General features: G+C 38.6%; 1 protein-coding gene across 1 annotated transcript in view; it reads right to left on the reverse strand.

The window, feature by feature from the left end:
• Positions 1-24,951, reverse strand: part of NCKAP5 (NCK associated protein 5) — a 354,946-nt gene that overhangs the window by 82,219 nt on the left and 247,776 nt on the right. The window contains exons 8-10 of the mRNA XM_053948355.1: positions 12,240-12,308; positions 5,644-5,682; positions 328-447 (exon numbers count right to left, since the gene is read on the reverse strand). Coding sequence (XP_053804330.1) covers positions 328-447; positions 5,644-5,682; positions 12,240-12,308 — 228 coding nt within the window. The remainder of the gene's footprint in view (positions 1-327; positions 448-5,643; positions 5,683-12,239; positions 12,309-24,951) is intronic.

A 24,951-nucleotide genomic window follows, 5' to 3' on the forward strand; every position in this document is an offset into this window, starting at 1 on the left:
TCAAGCAGGATGTTAAGGAACATGAGCTTCTCCCCTGCAGAGGGATAATGAACCCATATCATTCCATTTATCATAGCAAAGAATCATCTAAAAAAGTAAGTTACTCTGCAGGTGTGCTCCTCTCTCCAGATTTCCAGGCAATATCAGAGCACACTGGCACACATTTTCAGTTTCAATGGGATCAGAGTACAGATAACATATTCTTCTAATATATTAAATCTATCAGCTGTCATTTCCCACTTACTGACATAGCCTTGAAAAGAAGTATTTTATAATTTTAAGAAACATCAAGCTCATAGCTTGCTTCCTACAAAGGCCATTTCCTACCTGAAGGAGGAGGTCAGAAGCTGGTTTGACTTTCTGCTGGAAAAGCACACTTAAAGTTCGATTCTGTTGTTCCAGATCAAAAACTCTCATTTTCAGCTTTATACATTCCTCCCTCAGACCCTGCAACACAAGGGAAAACAGTAAGATTAGAAAGCAGGTAACAGAAGCACGTAAAAACTCTAATGATATTAAGAAGAAATAAACACACAACTTTTAAAGTAGTATAAATTGGAAAAATGTGCTACTTCATTTTCTCTGGTTGTTTGATCATCCATTATAACATTAAAGAAAATCTTGTCATGAAGAACAGTAGCTACCCGGCACCTCTTTTCAGAGTTTTCTGTTAGCATAAAAATGACTTTGCTAGCAATGTGTTCCATCTTGCAGCTGACAAAAAGCATAAAGCAGCAATTAATAGATGGATATTGTAATAAGCATGAGCTGAGTAAAATGCATAAGCTACACCAAGCCAGGAAGAAGTTCAAAGTGGCACTGTGCCTTCAAGGTACTCCTCTGAAATCTGATCCCCTCCTTGCTTTTTCTGGAACAACCAAGTCAGCATTGCTGTGCCTGATGTGGATGGGCTGTGTCTTCCCAGACACCCCAGGATGTGCCCAAGTGGGCAAGAAGGCCAGTGGCATCCTGGCTGTATGAAAATAGTGTGGCCAGCAGGACCAGGGCAGGGATTTTCCCTCTGTGCTGGGCACTGGTGAGGCCACACCTCAAGTGCTGTGTTCAGTTCAGGGCCCCTCACTAAAGAACAACACTGAGGAGCTGGAGTGAGTGCAGAGAAGGGCAGTGGAGCTGGGGAAAGGTCTGGGGCACAAATCTGATGAGGAGCAGCTGAGGGAGCTGGGGGTGTTTAGCCTGAAAAAAAAAAGAGGCTCTTTTCACTCTCTACAACTCCCTCAAAGGACATTCTAGCCAGATGGGCACTGGTCTCTTCTCCCAAGCAGCAACTGATAGGACAAGGGGAAATGGCCTCTGGAATGGCCTCTGGAATGGCCTCTGGAATGGCCTCCAGGAGAGCTTTAGATTGTACAGTAGGAAAAATTTCTTATGGAAAGGGTTGTCAAGCATTGGAACAGATGGTGGAGTCATCACCCCTGGAGGGATTTAAAAGCTGTGCAGATGTGGCACTTGGGGATGTGGTTTGGTGGGCTTGGCAGCACTGGGTTAGCGGTTGGACTCGATGATCTTAAGGGTCCTTTCCAATACAAGCAAGTCTATGATTCTATGAAAAAGATTTAAAATTGGCTATTAGAAGCAGAGGTGAAATGTAAAACTAGTCAAACCAATAATGTCTTTCAAATCTATCTCTCTGTCTGTCTCTGTCTATATCTATCTTCAGTGTAAAACCTGCTTTTCCTGGTCACCTGAAGGAACTCAGGATTCTGTTAGACGATTTTGGAGACAGTGTAGAATCTGACACTGAGCTGTTCAGCAGTATTTTGTGCAGCTGCCCATTTTGAGGCAAAAGAGCTTCACAAACCATGAAAGGTAGTCTCCTAATAAAGATTACATGTAAAAATAATAAGCTGAAGCCATATCTCAGTTGGTTTGTTTGTTTTTTAAATTTATACCTCCAAAATACTTACCATTATTTAAATTTAGGACATTTGCTGCCCTGTGGTGTTGCCTAGCTCATATTACTTTCCAACATATGAAGGTACAGAAATAGGCCTCAGCACCCCTACATGCTGTCCTGTCAATATCATTAACAACATGATGATCTGGCTTGATGAGAAGACAAGTCAGAGGGGGAAAGTGTATTCAGATGTAGCTTAAATTCTTGTCTACAGTTGCTCTAGTCTCTGCTGTAACCAGCACTGAGGTTATAAGAGGTGAACACACAATAAAGTATGTTCATTTTGAGACTCCCAGAAAACTGTAAACATCTTTTTATGCATATGGATCAGATTTTATGAATACTGGATGAATGCAGTTATTCTCTCCTGATGGTTTTATAACATTTGTTTTAGGTGGCTGTCAAGTGGCTGTTCAGTTGAAATTGCAAGAGCCTTCCAACATGACCCTCAAAAAATCTTGAGGCTGATGATTTCTAAAGCCCTGAAGCTTTGTTTCCTCTCAGTGAGATCTCTTATCCCTGGTCTTGTGCAAGAATCTCTATTAGTAATAGAAACTGCAAGCATCAAGGCCCATCATTATCTGTCTTTCACACTCAGAGAATTTAAAGCTAAGCCTTGGCTGTTACAACAGTGCTTAACATTTCAAGACTACTAAGGGCACTGAACAGGAAAAATGTTTCGCAGAAACTAACAGTGTAGAAAAAAATTAAATCTTAGCAAGGCCTCTGCCCCAAACCTTCCTATCTTACAGTTTTAAAACCATAAGATTTATGTTTCAAACTTCAGAATTTCTGTAAAAAAATGAAATATAAGATAGTAGATTACCCACCCAGATGCTATAAACCCTGCCAGTGGTAATGCCACACATAGCCCAGAGGAGAAATGAGGCACATAAAAGTAGCAGTAATCTGGTAAAATAAAGTCTGAGTTTAGAAACTTGCAGTCCTAAAATTATCAATTAATACAACTATCAAATGTCTGAAGCATATAATTCCTCTCGTGTGGGCAAACAACTAGCTATTAAGGTAGCAATATCCCAAATATTTAAAGTACTCCAAGGGTTTCAGTATAGTGATATCTGAGCATCTCTGTGGTCTTGCTTTATCCCTTCAGTGCGAACTAGAATCGCTCTTCTCCAAAATGGGATCCAATGCCCTCAGTAGAAGTTCCAGACAAACACTGCTCTTCCTCTGAACATGCTTCTTTCTGCTTTAATTAACACTTAATTAAATTATTTTTTATTTAATTGATGAAAATGGAGAAATGGCTTTCATATAGAACCCAGAGTAAAAAGAGTAATCTCCTGAATACACTTCTATGGAGGAGATTACAAGAAGTAGACACACAGGTCACAAAATGATTCAATTGAATGGTTTAGCTCAAATTTCAAGCTGCTGATCCAGGTCTTACATGGAAAAAAAAAATTTAAAAATCCAGTTCTCAGCAGTCCAATCAGCTCATGCTATATGAGAAGTCTTTGGGTAGAAGGAGAAAGAATGGATGTTTTCAGTATTATAGCATACAGGTTTGCCTCAGTTAATTTTGTTGGATGTCTGACTTCTTACATTTCCTAGAGGCAAAATTTTCTATTATTAAGTGGTAGAAATCCACAGAATTTTGCTACATAAAATTGTGAAATTATGCTGCGTGGCTAACTCAGCACAAATTCAATTTAACATAGTTTCTCCAGTCACATCAAAAAAAATTCTCTCATGTTAGAGAAATTCTCTATGTATTGTAACAAATTACATACTTGAAAAGTGAATGTTTAAGACTGTAATTCCATTTCAAGGATTCAGTGACATTGACAAATCACTCAAGCTTTGCTCACTCAATTTGTGTCACCAGAATCTCTCAGTGGGATCGCAGTCCTTCCACATCCCGGCAAGCACACAGCGCTTTACTCCCTACATTACAGCATGTACTTAATTTAAGTGAAAATTAGTCCTTGAGGGATGATTTCAAATTCACAGCAAAGCCCACGGAGTGTGTGCTACTGTACAAAATCACTCTTCTCCCTTTTGTGAAAGCTCTCAGCTTTTCTCCATGTCTTGCTGTGCTCCTGACGTGTGTTATCTCTCTGTGGCATGACTGACTCTGTCTTACTGCTCAGCTGCATGATGGTAGATTTATCTGTTTACCAGCTACTATTTGGGTTCTGATATCTACCCTTTTGGGACTGGTGTGAGGAGTGCAATTTCCTCTTTATTGTACACTATTGTGTTCCTGTCTTTTCTTATAAAAGGACTTGCATGAACGGTGTCAGGAGCACTACAGTTAATATTCATTAGCATTTAGAAAAGTACCCTCTTTCCTCTTTCTATGGATATTAAATTAGCTGTTATTACTCAGTAATAGGTAAGCAGCTGTTAAATCCCATCAAGCCTAAGTAAATCACTTTATTAAATGTATTGGGATCTCTTTTTATTGTATCCTTAGGAACTCCTTGGTTCCTATGGGTTTGGAAGGATTAATTACTGTGGAAGTATGTAGTCATCAAAATGTCTGACACCTTTGCAAAGGAAATCAGCAAGCTCCTCTCTCCATTTGGGAAACAATCAAAATATTCCCAAACTAGAGATTAATATATTGAGATTAACCCTCTGGTGAGTATTTCACCACATACAGTTTTATAATACAAAATGTGTATGAGGTTTTTGTGTATATTAACATGAAAAAATACCTCAATTTCCAGTTAAACTGTATTGAAACACGTATTTGGGATTTTTTTAGAAAATACCTCAAGTTATATTTCTAGCAGGTGTCACAGGAACAGCTCTGCAGTCCTCTGATGATGCACAGACCCTACTCCTACATGTAAACAGAGAAACACAGACAGACAGCAGCTGGACAAACTTCCCTGGAGGTTGTGGCTTGCACAAATCACCTCTGAGCTGCAACTTCCAACTGCTGGAAGGCAGTATCCCTCTTCCAGAGTAAAAACCTTTGTTGTGCATCTAAAAATCGTGGGATGAGCAATGACACTTTCAACCCAGCCTGTCCCCACTGCCTCCATTCTTCCCTTTGCAGAGAGTATTCTGAATGATGTCCTGCTGGGCAGAATGATGTCCATAAAGGGAGGCTTTGGAGCTGGTCCTCAAAAACATTTGCATCTAGAACACTTCTGTGCATGTGGCAAGAGGTTTTTTTTTTATTATTTTAACTTTGTGTTTCCTGCTGCATTTTAAGAACATTATTACTTGTCCTGTCATTAAGTGTAGACAAGACAGTTTATATTCTCCTTTGCACTATCTGCTTTAAAAGACTGCATTTATGTCTCTTTCCGAATCATCTTTTTACAAATAAATGATCCAAAGCATTTTAATAATGCCACATCCATCAAGTGGTCTAGACGTCACAAAGAATCATTCCATGAATATTGAAATACTCACAGCTTATTGTTATAGAACTTTATATTTTGTTTGTCTTTCCCTCTTTCTCTCCCTGACAAAATGAAATCATGGAATCATGTTTAACTCAAAGACCACTTCAGACATGACTTCATGCAGAGCAGATCTCTGTAGAAGTCACAGTGAATCTTTTCATTGTGCCAGGTTTGCAATTATCCTACAAGTGTTTTTTTCTGTGCAGTACTTCCCCTGCTTACTGAATGTGTGAACATAGTTTAAAAATGTATACTATTTAAGAATATATACATATCTCTCAAATAAACAATGAACATCTGCAAGCTTTAAGTTACACTGAAAATACCGAAATGACAACTTACCTTTTGAGTAAGTAGAGCCTGAACAACCTGATTAGCCACCTGAAAAAGTAAAGAATTTACATATGTTATCATGTGTGTGTATGCATAACAATACCTTCTTCTGTGGCCTGTCCTGCTTTCAGCTAGGGCAGGGTTTATTTCCTATTTCCTCTCAGTAGCTGTTACAGTGCTGTGCTTTGGATTCAGAATGAGAATGGTGTTGATAATACACTGATGTTTTGGTTTTTTGCTAAGTTGTGTTTATCCTGAGTCAAGGACCATTTTTTTATCTTGTCTCATGCTCTGCCAGTGAGGATGTTCACAAAAGAAACTGTGAGGAAGCATTGCTGGGACAGGTGACCCAAACTGGCCAAAGGGAAAATCCACACTGCAGAATGTCATGTGATATAAACTGGGGGAGTTGCCAGGAAGGTTTTTTGCTGATTCTTTCCCCCATTCTATTGGATCTGAGCAAGCAGCTGTGTGGTGCTTCATCTCCATTAGGGCTTAAAACCATGACAGTCCTTTTTTGGCACCCAATGCGGACCCCAAAGTGTTAAGGACAGATCTGACCAGAGTGAGTGAAAAGACTGTTATAAACATTCACTGTATTGGTTTCACAGTTGCCAGTGGCTTTATATTCCCCCTCCCATCTACAACCACCACCATTTCTAGCATTTTCTTTATTTTTATCAGATAATACCAGTAAGAATACATGAAATTCACATCAACTACTTCTGTGCTAGTCCTCATTATAAGCAAATGTGCACTGTATCAATTGCAGCATGACATGAGGGGCATTTGGTCAACTTCTGTCATCTTTTCTTTGCAGTAGATTAAACTCCCACAGTTCTAGATGCAGCTGGTGTGCATCAGCATGGATTGACTGCATTCACTAGAGCGGATTTTTACCAGCCAAGGATGAAGGCCCGAGTGTTTTCATGAAGTTTAATTGTTTCTTGATTAAATATTGACAAAATGGTACATCTATCATGACAAGCAGGAACCATAAAGTGCCACAGAAAATTAAAGTACCTACTGTCATCGAAATGTGGTTGGAAGGATTCACCCCACATAGCATAATTGACTTGAATGAGATTACACACCATTGATTAGTAGAACTATATATTCAACAGGGAATTTTTGAAGTTATTTATTTTATACATCCTTTCTAATTTATATTTACCAGCAAGGATAGGGGCAGTGAGGTGGAAGAAGGAGGGAGAGAAAGAAAGACTGAGGTAAGATTTTCTGTTGGTGCTAACTTGAAGGTTCAACACCATATATGCACATGTTATCACACTATGTACTGACTTATCAGTTTTGCTCCTACATTTAGGCAGAGCAAGTAGAGATGTCTCTCTTAGAAAAAAGAGATTTTTGATTTGGTTTTGGTTTACAGAAATTACAGTAAAATTTATGCAGGTATCACTAAATAATCTGCATTGATTCTTGTTACTCTTGACAAATTAAATAAAACCCCCACCAACACTGATGTAAACTCAGTGGGGAGCAAAGAGCTGGAGAAGCTAATTCACTTCTGCAAATAATTTAGTTTTGCTAGATACAAAAGCTACATTTCATTCATATGCATAAAATTGCCTAGTATCAAATTTTCTTTCCAAGCCAGTCCCTAACTTCGGGGAGCCTGTGGAACAACGCTCCGAAAGAATAGCTCTATACCTGATTTAACAGAAGACACAGACTAATATTAGAACAGTAATAACCAACAGAAGTAAACATGCTAGGGTTTGAAAGCCCATGTGCCTTGCCCTGCAGGCTCTCAGGCTCTCTATCCAACACTGCTCCTTCTGGCAGGTACTTTAAGGTCTGTTTGCTCTACCTGAAAATTGAAGAAACCATAGTGAATACATTATTTCTTCACTTTCTGACACAGAGTTACTTTACCAAGGAAGAACTAAAAGGTTCTGTGAAGTGTGCACTAGTCACTCACAACAGCATAGCCTACAAAATGACTCCTACAGCTTTACATATTGTACCGAGGAGTGTAAATGGCATGATATTCCAAAGGGGAAAAAACTGAACCTGCTGATGCATTTATGACAAACTTTCCAGCTTTTGAGTGAAGAGAGGCATCTAAATGGAAGTACCTGCCAGTGATCCATAGCTCCCATGGAACTCAATAAGAAAGATATGTAACCAGGTCCTTTAGAAAAACGTGGCTATTTTTTTCTATTATCTAGCAACTTGGCAAACTGTGTTATTACCATTCAAGATTTTCAGGTCTGTATTTTTGGTATTCAGCAGGAACAGAGGTGGGAAGCCTTCAGTGAAATGTTCTGCAGTTTCTAAAATTAATTTAGCACTCAATAAGTGGAATCATAGCCAAATGCTTGCATTTCAAATGAGGTTGCCATTCTACTCCTACAGCATATGGAAATAAGCTGCTAAAGTCAACAGTCTACTTCATTTTAACTTACAGGTATCAGGAGACACCATGGATGTGAATGAACACCATGAACCAGCTCCACAAAACTGATAGTCACAGCTACCAAAAACTGTGGTAACTGAGATCATTGAAGGCAGAGGAATTGACTTCTGAGGCGCAGAAAATGTGAAATTCTCACTTAGATGAGACATAACTGTGGCTCAGTCCCAGTAAAAATCAGGCTGTAAAAGTACTTGACCTGTGATAACTGCAGTTAATCAAGGTGAAACAAGGAATAGAACAGAGCTGGCTGGTTTCTTGGTCTGCTGTTCTGCAGAAGGTGACACTCCTTGCTTTCACACTACCTGCCTTTCCGCTGAACTTAATAGCCAAGATCTTTAGGTGATGTTTCCTTTTCTGGATTGCGATAAAAGAGATAAAAGATCCAGCTTTACTTTTTCCTTAGGCAATTATGTTTACAAATATATGTCATAACGTGGTCTTAATAGAAAAGGTATAAAAAGAATGAATCAAAGAAAAGAGTCCCTAATGCAACATGTTATGCCTTTTACAAGTACTGAGATTTTACACAGCTGCCTTTAATGTATAATTCCATATGCACAAAGACATTTCAAGTGTACTAAAATAAAAGATTTATCTTTTATTCAAATTTTAAAAACAGAATGCCTTTTTAAAGATAACTCTGCATTTTTGATTAGTTAATTCTTAAAACATCAGCAAAAATATCAACTACCCTAAGTTGCATAATTTCCTGCATGTGAATGTGGTGAAGCTTTGACAGAAATCTCAGCTGGCACAGTGATGTGAATAACCATGACACTGCCACCTACCAATAAACTGACAGCTGAATTCTACAATAGGAAACTGGGATTAAGCATGTTAACCTCAAAGCCCAAAGGTACAGGAAGACAATCCTGGGTTTTGCATTAAATTTTCCAGCAACAGAAAGATACATTTATGGAGTATGTCTGAATTTAAATAAGCTCTTTTCTTATTTATCAAGTACATGGAACATTTCAATGACATCTTTTTCCAAATACTGTTCCAAGCTTTTTACATTTACACTTCAGAGATGAACAATTATTTTAAAATCAGTGAATAATTGTTAAAATTCATAAAGGACTCTGCTCAGCTTGACCCGTATGCTTTTCAGATTTAATCTCTCTGAGCATTTGAGTTTCATTGAATTTTACCATGAAAATGATTACAGAGCGTGCATTTTTATGTCACAGTTGCAGGCATTTATACAATATTAAATGTGGGACATTATACGAAAGAAAAATACTATGTAAAATAACTGATTTAAGAAAAAAAAAGGAAAAATGAGAGAAAATAATGGCAAGCATAGCTTTAAAAACTCAGCTCTTTGCTACAGACAGACAGAAAAATCACAGTGGCTATTTTTACTTCCTTCATATTCAGCTTAATGGCCACCAAGAGCTGAGCAGAGAGCACGCTGTGCATAGGAAGTGTCACTTGGCTGTGACCCTGAGGGACCACGCAGGTCACACTGCCAGGATGGCCAGGTTAAATGGTGCTTGAGTGCCCCGAGCAGAGTCTGCCTGTGCCCAGGGGAGAGGAGCTGCAATCTGAGGCTGCTGAGTGATGAGTGAGAGATGGCAGCATTCTCTCAATAGTTATCAAATTATGTTCTCAGCCTTCAATTCCTCAAGGGCCTGTCAAGCCTCCCAGACACGGAACAGCCAGGATGGCCAGGTGGTGGCTTGGGAGGGAAGCACTCCTTGTGCATCAGCCCAGGAGAAGTTCATTGCACTCACAACTAATTTGACTACAGAGGCAAAATGTTAAAAATTTAAATCATGGTTGTAGTAGACACTCCCATGTTTCAGTGGCAGGCTCAGCTGTCTCAGGTTGGGGTGTGATCACAGCCCTGTGTTCCCAGGAACAGCTCTGCTCCTCACTCCAAACCTGCCAGGTGCCCCTGAGGCAACGTGGGGCTGCAGCACACACAGATACATGGCTGCTCCTGAAATACATCTGCTCCTAAAAACACTGAAGGGTTCCGAGAGCCAGACCAGGGAAGGGCTGAAGAAATTCTCACTTTCAAGAAGAGGGGCTGGTGTAAGATGAGCTACAAACAGAGTAATCATCAGACTTAAAGCCCTTAAGAAATTTTACAGTGGAAATATTTTCAAATATTTTTAGTTAAAAAAAAGTCTTTATGGAAAATATTTTATTTGCTTAAGATCTCCAATAACAATCCTGTCTGGAAAGGAGTTTTTGTTATTAGCTAATTAAATTTCTGTCTCATCTCCTATTCTCTTTATTGTTACTCTAAGGAAAGAGGGTGAGGATGTGTGATTTCCTGTGCAGCTCCATCAAAGAAACGTGCTCAGGTGGACACTGACCCAGGACTCCTGCCAAATTTGCAACTATTAAATGAGGTTTTCTTGCCTCAGTCATGGGCAACAACTTCTTCACCCCAGTGACCAGAAGGCATTAGGTCCAAGCTTGTGTCAGCTGAAACAATGCTGGTTACAGTGCCTATGCCAAAGTACTGTGAAACACACAAAAAAGGAGCAAAAAACCAGAGAAGCCCAAACCCACAGGTGGTGAGAAGCACTTTCTCCTGGAAAAGTTAACACAGTGAGAGAAGATGGACACAGCCGTGGTAATACAGAAGAAACTGAAAACAGCCAACATAATGTTGAAGATAATGAAGTTCAGAGCATAGTTTGATTTAATTCTATGATCTTTAAACTGAAACAGTGTGTGAAAAAAAATCCTGGGTCAGAAATCCACCATCTTACTGCAAACAGAATAAAAGCATGTTTTCTGTCCTTATAATCTGCATGGAGTGTTTTGCTGAAAGGGACATTTACAGTGCTTCACTCATTTCCAAAACTAATTATATAAGCAGATTTTGTCCTAGACAATCAGGAAACAATTTTAAGTCAGGCTCTGTAATTTAAAATGAAGTTAGCAATTATATGGTAATTTCATCCTTATCACCAAGATATCCATGCATGGTTTGAGTGTGCACTGGGAGTGACTCAGGCCACTGCAGACAAAGGCTCTGCTGTACCCCAGAGCATGACCCAGGGGGAAGGTGTATCTGCAAATTCCCTGACAAAAATCTGCCACAGTGGCAAAAGAGAGGATTTGCTGATGAAAATCTGCACTAAACTGCAGGTTTCTTGTACCAGAGCCATATTGCTCAGCCTTCTAACACTTCAGCAAATGCCAATTAAAAATGTAAAAAGCTGCAGTGAAGACTGGAATTGTCATCTGCCCTGAGTGGTTTGCTTGCTCACGCACTCTTTTCTCCAAGGTACACCTGGGGTTCTTGTTTTGTTTGCATGTCAGCTAATTACTTATGCCATGACACATCCTTATTATGGAATGGGTAAATGATTTCTACCAAGCAACTCCTGGAGCCACTAAGAGCTTTCAAACTGCTTTAAACTCTGAGGCATGTTGGAAAGCCTTATTGGGAGGAACAAGTGAGCATCAGTACTTGTGTGGAGAAAGCTCCCTGCAACAGGAGACAGTAGGCACTTCTGGAATGAAGGCATGGCTGGAGTGCTTAGACAGAAAGTGAGGGGTGAATTATATTCCAGCTGTAACTGGAAGCTCTGATCTAGCCAGCAGCTAGGGAAAAAATAAAAAAAAAACCAAAAAAAACCAAAAAAAAAAAAAAAAAAAAAAAAAAAACACACAAAAAAACAAAAAACAAACAAACAAACAAAACAAAACAAAACAAAACAAACAACAAAAAAAAAACAAAACAAAAAAAAACCAAAAAAAGCAGCATTAAAAGCTGTGTATGTAACCCTAAGGGGGAGCTGAGAGACTCAATTCCAGGGTTATGGAATGTATCACATGGGAAACCTGAGGGATTCCTGATGGGAGAAGCCATGGGCACATGTGTTCCGCTTGACAGAAAAGGAGTGCACAGCACCTGACAGGCAAATTGTAATCTCCTCTTCCTCATGAAAGCAAGCCAGTTTATGCACTGGTCACAAGGGTATCAGCTTTTCATTGAAGAGCTGTGGTCAAAACAGGATTTACAGCAGAGGTCGTGGAGAACAACACCTTTGACTGCCAGACACACGTTCTTGGAATTAATTAGAATGAGGTAATACAAAAATTGCAGAACAATGTCAACCTTCTAAGAGAGGGGGAGATTAATTTGTATTAATTTAATTATAGTAGCAGGTAAGAACAACCTTTTTATCTACCTTACCTCATCGAGACATCTTTCATACTGTTCTCTCTGATTTTCATTTTCCAGAGCCAGTGCTGAATTCTCTGCCTAGAGTAAAATGGAATAAATAAGTAAATATGTAAATTTAGCAAAGAATATCTTTCACCACATGACAATTCATAAAAATCCTCAGGGGGCTTACCTACTGTACTTCTTCAAGATCCAGAATACGTGCAATTTATTTTGCTGCAGGTTGGTGCTTTGAGTAAAACCAGAAGTGACAGTCATTTATGAGATTATTCACACCCTGCATTAAAATTTAGAACAATATCATAGTAGATATTCCATGTATGTCCACCATCTCACCTTGTCAGGTGCAATAGAGTTTGCAATGAACCACTATAAAAGATATTGATGTATCTTCTTCTCTTCCTCCCCCTTTTCTGTTTAGAGGGAACTTGCTACCTGAGAACCACTTGGACACAAACAGGCAGCCACTATCACAGGGAAACAAAGGCCAACATCATGTAAAGTTTTAACTGTGGCAGCCCCTCTCAAGCCTGGTTCTGCAGTGGGGAACCCCACATGCACAGGTCATTCTCCAGCTAATTGGTGAATTATTACATGCTTTAACTGACCCCGATAAATTTAATAGTCTTTACTTACAAAAAAAAATCTGATTATTTCAAGAGTGAGAGGTATTTTTCTGCCTCTAAATGTAGTCTTGAAGTCAGGCTTTTTTTCTCCCACATATGTAATTTTAAATAGGATAAAAATTCCTGTGCAATAGGGCCCTTCATCTGTCTTTAGTTTTCATTATGCTCACATTTTTGTATAGTGAAAACTCAAAAATAGCACAATCTGGTAAGTAAATCACAGTAAACTAAAGTATTTTTCTCTATATATCTATTTGACTTTAAGAATTCTTACAGTATGGGAAGAGGAAAATCTCTAAAGTGTGATGCAGTTTCATCAGAGCAAGTTTCAACTAGTCTTCTCTTAAAGACTGAGAAACTAAAACAACATATATAAAAATCTCTGAGTCAGAACTGGCTCTAGAAATCTCTCTGCCTCCCATGCACAACTTCCCATCACATAACCATAACACAAAAATCAATATCTTCCCATAATTACAACTATTATGAAATTTACAGTACTTGCGTTACTTTAACCTTCTGTCAACCTATAAAACTTAAACAAGTGCTGTTTCAATGGAATTGTGGCTACACAAAACAACAGTGACAAATACGGTTAACATTTGCAGTTTTAGAGGAAAATTAATGTAATGTGATCTATGGAAAGACTCTGAATGATGCACAGTTGCCTCTTCCTTGTTAAAAAAAGTCAATGAATCAACAAAATAAGAATGTCAAAGTCTATTAAATTGATTCATTAATAAAAATTTCAAATTCAGCTGAATCATAAATGTAAGCCTAGGAAGCAAAATCAAACATGCACTATTATCCAGCATCTTGAAAGAGATTGAAGAGTAAAAGTGTGGTAAGAAACAAGGGCATATAGAGTTTACTTATTTAAAAGTCTAAATAAGCAAAGTGCAGAGAATCTGTGCTTTATCTCCAGGGTATAATTAAAGCCAGCAAAGGTGGTAAAATGCTCTGCATCATATTTTCACAATGTCACCTATGAATGGGTTCAACATAAGGCCATAAAAAGTCTATGGGTGATCCTGCAGAGAGCACGGTGAGATGAGGCAGCAAAAAGTGGCAGATGCAGAAGAAGCAAAGTAGTAGAAGAAGCTGCAAAAGCAGCAGTAATAAATCAGAAGCTGGAGGGTAAATAGTCCTCCAGACTGAAGAGACCAAAGTTTGATTTTACAGACATATTCTTGCAGATTGATTGATAAAATAAAGAGATGTTTGTTACATAAAAATATTCCTGAGTTAAAGATTTTCAGTCATTTTTCTATGAATATACCCCTAAAATGCCATCCAAAAGAAATTCTTACTGTTTTGAAGCAATCACTAAAGGATTAGTCTGCACAGCCTTCCACTCACACATATTGATATATTTCTGGATTTTATTTTTAATTTTCATTTTTATTAACATAAAAATACATTGTATGATTTTATCCTAAAATAGTTTGAGCAGACTGCTTATACACAGAAATCTATAAAAGAACTACAGCACACACTTGTACTGTATGAAATACACAGAGAGCTCCCCATGCTTCTCCTACTCCATGTTTTGGAATGCTGTAAAATGGAATGCTAAATCTTCCTGGATCTTCACTGAACCTCTGATTTCAGCAAGCTATTCCATTACAAACAGGCTACCAAAATTCAGAAATCTAAACCTGACAGCATTATAAATAAATGCTACATTTCAGCTCTTATCAATGCACAGTGGAAACATCTGTATAATAAAACCTGTTCTCACACCACTGATTTTAAAATTGTAGTGAAAGGATGCACTCAATGTTAGCTCGACTTTTGTGCTTCTTGATTGCCAAGCAAATCATGCCTACTTCTTTGGCATTCTTGTAATGAGGACTAGACTAGAAGGGAACACTTGACTGACTTTGCTTTAGAATCTGTGCCAGTTCCCACAACATGGGAAAACCAGCACTTGATATATTAAACCACTCCACAGTGCAACCAAATACTTGATAATAATCCTCATTCCCCTGAAAGTGTTCATTTGGAAAATTTGTAATAGCACTTACAGTCTCAAAACCCTGCCTCCTAATCCAAACCTTCATTTATTTCACAGAAATCACTGGGCTTTGATGTTATTGTAAGGCTGCTCGATTTTTGCTCCAAAGGATCTGCCTTGCTCTCATGTTGTATATTCTGGGCATCCTTTACCAGTTAAGCAGAGTACATCTCCTTGAAGGAAACTGCTATTAAATTTCCATTTTTATTTTCAGGCCACACTTGTAGAAGGCTAAGCTGCAGGAAGAAGACCCCCTCTCTTCTCCAGCTTGAAAGCTTTTGCACACTTGCAGGCACCCGGGGCAGTGACAGTTCTGACCCCAGTTCTAATCCCATCCATGACCTGGCAGGGGACTGTGCAGGGAAAACTGAGCTTGCTGAGAACAAGCAACTGAGATTCCTGAGAACAGCACTTTCTGAGATAGCCACTGATTTCTGTAGTGGTTCCTAGTTTTAGGCATAGCTGCCCTCCAGGAATTTAGGTATATTTTATGTCACACATAGAAATGAACAATCACGCTCTGTCCCTCAGCCTTGCCAACACGAAAAGTGATGCAGCCCAGCAAAGATGGAGCACTCAGCCTGCCACCAGCACCTCAGGCACACACATTGTTTTTTGGGGGACAGCTCACAAGGCACAGCAGCATCCAGTCAGCCAAAAGTAACTGTGGCACAACTACCACTAAATGAAATATCAGTACCTGCTGCTTTTGGATCATTACAGATTCCAGGATCCTAAAACGTCAAAATAGGCGTCCCTCCCAATTCTGATTTGGGAGAAAATATTTTGCACTAGAGTCTCTCCCAACACTGGAAAATTTAAAGATGACTTGGATAATGCTAAGCAGCCTTCAACTTCCTGAATTAGAGACAATATGGCTCTGAACTGTGAGATGGAGTTTGAAAGGTAAAAATTCAGACTACTTTAACAAAACAAGCTGCCTTGAACTGATACCACTGCTAACATACAGTCATTATGAGAGACTTTGTCAATTGATCTTAATTCCTTCCTCAGGATGAAAAAACACAGCCCTGGTAACGATAAAACTTCTTTGAGTCAGCTAAATTCTCTCTCTCCCATAGATATTTTCTCCTGTGGGACAGCTGTTTGCATGGTTTCAAAGTTAATAAAAGGCTACACACCTGATGCTTCAAGAGACAATCCTCTGTGCTTTTATAATGACAATGAAATTAATTAAAACTATTAATTAACTATTGAAATTAATTGAATTTTCTACTAGAATGCACAAATAGAAGCACGACTATAAGAGAATTATGTACAAGATAGTTTTCCTCACTCAACTCTTGTCTCAGAGACAAAAGGATGGGAGGGGGAAGAAAGCAAGCAAGGAGTGATATACATTCTGTACTAAGGGAAGAGGAGATCATAGAACCATAGGCTGGTTTGGCTCAGAAAGGACCTTTAAAGATCATCTAGTCATGGGCAGGAGATGAAGGGCTAAAGGTTGTATGTCTAGTTAGCAGCTCAGCATGCTCTGAAGGTATCATCAATAAAGGTCAAGAGGAACAAAGTTATGACAGTGAACTTTAAAATCCCTGGCAGAATGCTACCCCACAGTTACCACGAGCACTCCTTTGTTATTCATACTAAACCATTTGTCCATTTATAGAAAGCTTTATTGATTTACACAGGCATTCATTTGTCATGCTCAGTGCAGTGTATTAAGAGCTGTCCAAGCACTTCAAATGTACTCAGCAATTTTTTCCTGCTCCCAGCTTCTGATTTTGTATACTTCTGTGGTCACAGCTTCCTACAGCACATGAGAGGTCAAACCCCGTTGTTGGCAAAGTAAGAAGTGATGCTGTTGCATTTTTTCCTTAGGTCCTTGGAGCATTTTTGGTAAACTGCTGTCCTAGGAAGAGTTTGCCACTTGAACCACCTCTGTGTCTTTGGTCACAGGGAACTTTTTGCATGTTTCTGTCCCTGCTATGCAGAGAATTTGTCCTTTGAAAGACTAATCCAACAAATTGTCAGAGAAAAGTTTAACACCATACTTACGCTGGTCAGAAGAGCTGAAAATTACATTTTTGCTTTTAAATCAATGTAATTGTAGCAACAAAAGCCTTAATTTAATTCCAGCACTATAACAGCATTTCCACTGGCCACCTTCCAGTGCCTTTGATATTAGTAAAGACAGCTCTTTGCTGGGAGTAAAATGAGAACTGCACCTCAAGGCCACCTGTCAACATTTGGATGTTTCCACCTTGTCCTTTACACTTTTCCCACAACAGATGAAAGCTTGGGCAACCATGGAGCATCTCCCTACTGAACAGCTCTGCTCCCTGGCCCTACATCCTCAGGACACTGAGACTGGGCAGTGTTACCTACTGATGAAATAATCAGTGAATTTAGTGGAATAATACTTAAATAAAGTGCTTTTTTATTTAAATGTCCCAGCCTTAACTATTTCTTCTGGATCGTGGAGATGGGAGAAAAAAAGCAAAACACCAAAAAGAACAAATTAGTGATATGATGATAGCCAGGCATCTCACCCTTGTTTCAAAACACTTAGCCTTCTCAGCAGCATCATTTTCTGTTTTATTTTTTAATAGCCTGTTATATTTAACCCCACTTAAAACATTTGACATATTTTATCTGAAATACTCAGCCAGTGTTTAATTCCCATTCACTTAAAACATGACATGGAAGTGATATGTGATGTTAAATAATAAAACACAGAACCATACAAGTGTCAATTATAATTCTGTCTATAAAAAGGCCACATTAAACCTCATTGGGCAGCACTGGTGGGGATCATTCTTACAATTCACAATTTCAACAAGGTTTTCTTTTAATTCTTTACTGTTACAAAACTATATTAAATCTCGAAAGCAGTCTATCTCCCAGGGCATGCTCTGCTATAGCTGTGCTACCCATGGGTTTGTAGACTCACAGAAAGCAGTACAACCTTCTAATGTATGCTAGAAATCAGAAGATATTTATTCAACATCAAGTAACCAACCACTTAAGGTTGCAAAAAAACCCTTGGGTTTAAATGTTGTGAACAAAAAGCAGCCCAAGGTCTGTGCAGCTTCTTATGATGCCTCACCAATTATTGATGAGCAGATTCATGTATTTAAACATGAACTTGCAGCAGAAATTATGTAACAGTTTTAAAATTTGTGTTGATTTCATGCTGTCAAAGATCAGAACACAGAACTTGCTAATTTATTCAGATTTGTAGCAGTTTGCAGGGAGAGACTCCCACCCACAGTCCTGGATGGGGCTCATGACCACAGAAAGTTCTTCCTGTCTGCTGAGCATTTCCCAGTTCACACAAGATGAAGCAATGGGTGTCCAACCTAAATGAGGAAGCCTCCCTTTGGAAAGAAGAGTGCAACTAGAATTTATTCCTCCAAATTTACTTATGTTGGATAAATATACAAACTTCAGGATCCAAATCCAACAAACCAGAACCAAATGAGATTCTTACACTGCTGATGAGACTGTGTTCTAAACCTGACTAAAGCCAAACTCATGTTCCTGGGAACTCCTCTGTAAAATACCTTTTTTACACTCAATTTGGGGGGAAATTTGGCTAGAAATTCTCAACTGGTTCAAAAATGACAATATTTGTCTTTTTTTTTTTTTTTTCTTTCAGTTAACTCTAAGGTAGTTAAGAATTACAAGCCTTTAAAACCTTCAACATTTTCCTTCTGACACCACAGAGTTGACATTTTAAGAAGGTTAGGAATAGATCTAGCAAAACAGACTGCATTATAAGCACAGGCTTATCTTCAAGCAAATAATCACCTAGGCTACTGCTAACAGATATATCAATAATAAAGTTGCATGTTTACCTGCATGCAAATTGTAGAAAACAGCAAATTCTACCTGTATTTACAGAGATAATAATAGACTCAACATTTCCACTGGCAGAGCACTGGCAATAGAGGCCTTTGTACAAATGAGTTAAAAATACGAAGGATGCCTTTTTCCCCCTCCAAAAATTCTTCCAAATGATCCCATCTAAAACATTTTTTGAGCATGAGGAGTAAAAGAGGTCTGAAGAGGCAGAGACAGACAGCATACCACTGTATTTCCTAGAGTTAAAGACATGGTCTATATAACACATGTACATTTGATAAAGCACAGAAGCACAAGCATGGAGAGCCAAAAGCCCCACCAAGATTCCCATCCCATGCTGTTTTCCCCCACTTCTTGTTTTAAGTGATTTGTTCCCTTATGGAATTGCTCTCCTAAAGAACTGAGAGCATTTCACTCTGACAGACTTACTGTGCTTCCCCATGTAATATTCACAGGCAGTTATTTCTTCTGTCAAAGAAATAGAAATCCCTGGTCCATGAAAAAAGGTCTGAGATCCTGAAATTTTAAGTCAAACTAAGATTCTTACAATTAACACAGAAAAAGGGAAGTGGTGAGGACTTGATTAATCCAAAATGGCATTTTGTGTTTAATATCAACTTGTATGTGACACATACCTAAGCATCTTTGCATTGAAAACTCTTACAGGAGCCAATCACATCAGATTTAGTCAGTTGCATTTGTTTCCATTTTTCTTGCCAAGGGAAATTCTAACTCTTTGGAATAGTAATTCTTTGAAATTAGTAAAGGTGAGTTGAAAACCACTGACTATCTATTAACCCAGTGCTGAAGCTCAATAAAAAACTGTTGGTGCAGTTACTTTCAAAGAAAATATTTGCTTTGCAAGGAAACATTTTGGAGGAGACTTATCAAATTTAGGAGTGACATTGAAACCAATAGCTAAATTTTGGCTTTGAATCCTTCTGAAATTACACATATGGCAATCACTTTAAATAAAGATTTTTAAAAGGTAGTTTTTTAGTTTTCTTTTTTTTTTTTTTTTAATTTCAGATCTTGAAGAAAACTCATGTATTTTAAGACAAGTTTTTTCAAGCAATAACAGAGGCCACTTCAGAATTTCTGTAAATGAGTTATCCTTCAAAGCTGGGCAATTTTGACCATGAGCTCAGTGACACTGTGACAGTTTTGTACTTGCTGTGATTTCATTATCCACACCTGAGTAGCACACAAAGCTTCAAGGTTCATCTAAAGGGGAGGTTGAAAAGAATAGGGCATTTCAAATCTGTATATGAAAATTAATGTTTGGGCCACTTTATCCCAGCAGAAAACACTTCTTATTTTCCCCATTTTGTCTCTGAGACATTCAGAGAAAATATGGAAATAGTACTGCTCATTCTTGGCGCTGGGAAGTGGATATAAAAAAAAAAAAAAAAAGACCAGGGGACAAACTGCCTTCACAGGTAGAAAACCTTGAAATTAAGCATCAGGAAGACAAGGATTACATAAAGTATATTCAGGATTTTTTTTTAATTTCTAGAAATTCTATCTATCAAGAGCAGCTCTTCTCCTCTAAAGTAGCTTTTCTATGTTTTTTCTCTAATAACATTGGACTGAAAATAAAATATAATTTCACAGGTCAGTGCAAAAAAAATTGCTTTAATGCCTGAACTGGTGCTTCCAGGCTGCTCAATGCACCTGAACAGAAGGGCTGCTATGAAATTATAGTAAACAGTAAAAATTTGGAGCTCAATTTGGCACCATCTTCAAGGGACACCAACACCAACCTCCTCCCCACTTACCCATTCCACTCCCCCAAGGAAATTACACAACTGAGTTTGCTCATGGGAGCTGATGGTAGAAACAAAATATTCAGACTTTACTGCCTTCCTGCTTTTTGTCCCCTCACTTAATGCATAACCTACAACACAAATGTATCCCAGACCCAATTATTTTGGATCTTACTGGAAGGTAAAACAACAGATGTTTTGCTCTCACTTCAGAGAAAGTGGATGCTAAATATTTATCAAGAAATATTTTTTCCTAATTATTTATCCTAAGTTCATTTAGTTCAAACAAACGTAATTATGAAATAAAATTATTTAAACTGACAGTCTGGAAAACACTGATTCCATTCGCTTGAATGTCACATTCACTGGTTGGGTGATGGGAAACTCATACCAGTTCTCTGCAAAGCAAGTGAGAAAATATATTTTTTTTTCTTTTTCCAAAGAAAACATACATGAGTTTTTCTGAAAAGGAAAAAATAAAATACACAACTGGTTTTCCACTTTAAAAAAATGACCCTTGAGCTTCTCTTAATTTGAATTCCGAGAAAAATAATGGCTTTTCTTTGTTGTACTATGCAATAGATTTAAAAATTATGTGATGATATAATTGATACTGCCACAAAGTATTTTTAAACCTAATAAAATATATTCTTTTCCTCCTCCTATGCTGAATCATTTTACTTTGTTCCTTTAAAGACTTCAAGTACAAAGCTTTCCACCACAATAAGCTATTAATGTCGCCTGTTTCACAGCTCCCAACATAAATTTATAACAAGTTTTTCTGATTTAACTACATGGGAGCACTGAGTTATTCCTGAAGGCGATGTTTCCTGCAATTCCACTCTCTTCATCAGAAGTCATCCATAAGTCAACCTCCCCAGGTATTTCAAAATGAACTTCTCTTGATGGCTTCAGTTATTTCTGTCCCTCCCAGCTAAGGAGTTGTGAAGCCAAGTGGAGCAGGACAGGTATTGGTGCTGTGCTATGGAGAGCATCAAATGCCACATAATGTGCAGCAATTGTTTTGTAGCCACTAGCCAACTCCTAATAACTGAATCACAAAATTACTGCTCATTTCTTGCTAGCTGAAATGAAACTCTTATTTGCAAACATCACCCTGTTTCTCCTGAGAGCTCTGAACGTTTTTCTCTTTTGTTCTTACAGACACACAGCAAGAATTAGGCAATACCCCTTGCTCCACACAGCAACATGTGGCTTCTGCACTGACATTTGTTAAATTGAAAGTTCTGATTCATTTAATTTTTAATCTTTTACAGTGAATTTGCAGAGTAGCTGTATTTGGCCCAGAAGAACATTAGCTCAGGTCTCAAATTCTGTCTTTTAAAAGATTCAGCACATTACAGGCTTTTTTGGTTTGTTTTTTCTGCCCTGTGCAGACTGTGCTCACGTTAGAGAAGATGATATGGGGATATGGACCCCGTGGAAACTGGCTGATGTGGCAGCATGAGACTGTGACCCTAACTAGTTATAGGAAATGTCTCCTACTGAGCTGGATGACATCAGGTCCATCCACATTGGCTTTTTGGTTTGGATGAGTGATTTTTCTCCAGTGATTTTTCTGATCATCACACTGGCCAGGCTACAGCTCACACTGTGGTGTGGCCTTGGGTTTCCCTTACAGGAAATGGGAACAGGAACTCCAGCTGCTGCTGGGCTCACCTGGAGTCAGAGTGACTCCCCAAAATGTACACAGCACGAGTCTGAGGATCTGCTCTTGTTACACTACTCCCAAGGCAGACACACAATTATAACAGGATATCTTCCACAATTAATAGAGATGTCCTAAGGAAGCCAACTGCCAGGACAAAAATGTATCCCACAATACCAAAATAAAAGAGAGGCCTGTTGGGATCTTTTTCCTGCACACAAGAGAGATGTGCCAGAGCAATTTTTCTACTTGGATATTTTTATAGCTTTGTACATTATGAAAACAGAAAATAAAAACCTGTACAGAAATATATAAATTCAAGCCAGCTGTATGGAATCAAATTCAATTGTAATTATATATTATTAAGTGCCACTGTGTTATATTAAACTCTTTCTCAATTATTAACTTAACCTTGCTCTTCAGCATATAAAATTTGTCTCAGATTTTGTTCTTCGTACTTACATTTGTTGGTAAACTACATTCTAGGAGGTCCAAGAAATGCCTTAGACCACAATTTTTGGGAGAATGTGGCAAAGCAGAAGTCCTTAAAAAAACAAGGTTTAGCTAGAAATTGCAGTCTCATATGGCACACACTTCAGGTCAAAGTTGATGGGGTTCAGGGGAGCCTCAGTAAGAAGCTCAGGTGTGAAAAGCACAGCAGCAGCAGCCCTGATCTGCAGAATGAGCCAAATTCACATCCCACATAATTAAACACAGCTCAGGTGCAGCCACTGGAACTGCACCCACCTTCATATGTCTGAATTTGATAGCCAAATAAAATAACATCAGTATCAAAGATGAGGAAATGCTGCTGTTATCTTATTCCAAGCTCCCATTCACGAGCAGGATCAGTGATTAATCAATTGGCCTAAAGGGAAAATGTAGAGAAAGGAACAAAAATAAATCAATGTATGAAATACTATGCAATGTCACATATACCTAGAACTGATCACATTACTGCTCTGTCAGATTGGCCTGCAATTGGGAAATATTCCTGCCTGGCAGATGTCACCAGTGAGGCAAATCACTTGCTCAAAAAAAGAGAAGCAATTCTCATCTCTTATTTCTATTCAATGTCTTTGTGAAAAATACAGGTTTTTCCTAATACTAGCAAAGTTCTTTTTTACAATGAACTAAGAATACCTATTTTTACTCATCTAAATGGGTAAAATTTTGAATAGTTACCCTGGGGTCACTGTAAAGGGCAAAATATTTGAGAAAAAGAGTATAAAGACAACCATCACTGGAATGGAAAAAAACCTATATTGTGCTAGAGAAGCCAAGAGGAAGACTGCTTCCCTAAAAATGAAGTTATGTCAACACTATCTGCAAAGATCTGCTAAAGCTGGCTCAGGTTGCTCTACTGGGGCCAATACTCTGGTTCTCAGGAAGAGCTAATTAGCTCAAATGAAAGCGATTCCATGCAACTACACTGCTTCTGCTACCTGAACTACTTTGCATGGCAGGGATTATATAAAAAGAAGATGCTGTTTATAAAGCTTGCAACAGAGCGTTTTTCTCTGTTTCACACCTCCTACCTTAATTGAATCAAATTTATGCATGTATGTGTGTAACAGTAATCTCTGCACGGCACTGGGGAGACACTACAATGTGTTACAAAATCCTTTTTATGAGATACAGATCAGACTTAACTTACAGAAAGCACACTCATTGTTATTTAATAAAAAGAATATTATAATGGTCGTTATTGGTAACAGCAGCTAAAGTATAATGGCATCAAATAGGACTGAAGGAAATTACCAAGGAGGGTGCAACACACTTTTCTCTGACACGTCTAAGATCTGAATAAGCAAACTCTGTAAGGTTCAAAAGATGAAAAAGGAGGAGCTATTGGGGCAATTAAGGAGAAACTTCAGCTGTTTCAGCCCCATGACCTCAATGCTGAGAAGCCTCCACTCATTTCCAGATTACCATTAAGAGAAATTCTAACTAAGTCTTGCAGCAGGACAGACTCAACAGAAGAAAATACTTTAACTTCTGTTTAAACACACCACAGTCTCACATAATGCATGACCCTCACACCCATTTCTCAGCTGATCTGAAACTGTTGCTGCAATAACTTTGCAGAGGATTTTGTCTAGCAAAGTAGCCAATGTGTAAGTATTTCCTAGAGTTTAATGAAAAGCTGAATGAAAAATACAGGTATTACTTGCTTCCTCTATTTAAAATAACTTTCTCCTGAAGAACTTAAGCGTTAAGACCCAGAACACTTAAAATCAGAAGGGTTTTTCTGGAGGAACAGATCATTTGACTGAAGACAAGAAAGAAACCTGCAGGCTTATTAACAGCTGTAATCACCAATTGAGCACTTCTCCTAAATAATTTCCGAGTCTTAGCCTTGTCTGAGTACACAATACCCAGAAGAGGAATAGGAAAACCCATGAATCACAAAGATGAAGAGCACTGTCACCACACATGATGGAAGGCCAGCAGGGATCCCAGGTATTCCTGCGGGAAGGGAAGAAGCTCTGCCCTCTAGATGGCATTATGTGCCTGTAGATCTCAGATGGAGCTGGGGAGCCCTGCCAGGCAAGGTGACCACAACTCCACCTGCACAGGAAACACGGGCCCAGAGGTCAGGAAGGGAAGAGCACCTTCCCTTCTGTGTGAGAAGGTGAGAACTGCACATCCCTAAGGGGCACAGACCTGTTTCTCCCATCTGGGAAGCAGAGGAATGGTGCTCAGCCTAAGGTGAAAAAACTGGAGGATCTGACCCCCATATGGGGAAAGACAACTTAACTGGGAGGGGTGGGCAATATGTGAAAACATATCATAAAAACCAAAAACAAACAGG

Source organism: Vidua chalybeata, chromosome 7 (genome assembly GCF_026979565.1).
Source record: "Vidua chalybeata isolate OUT-0048 chromosome 7, bVidCha1 merged haplotype, whole genome shotgun sequence".
Lineage (NCBI taxonomy): Eukaryota > Metazoa > Chordata > Aves > Passeriformes > Viduidae > Vidua > Vidua chalybeata.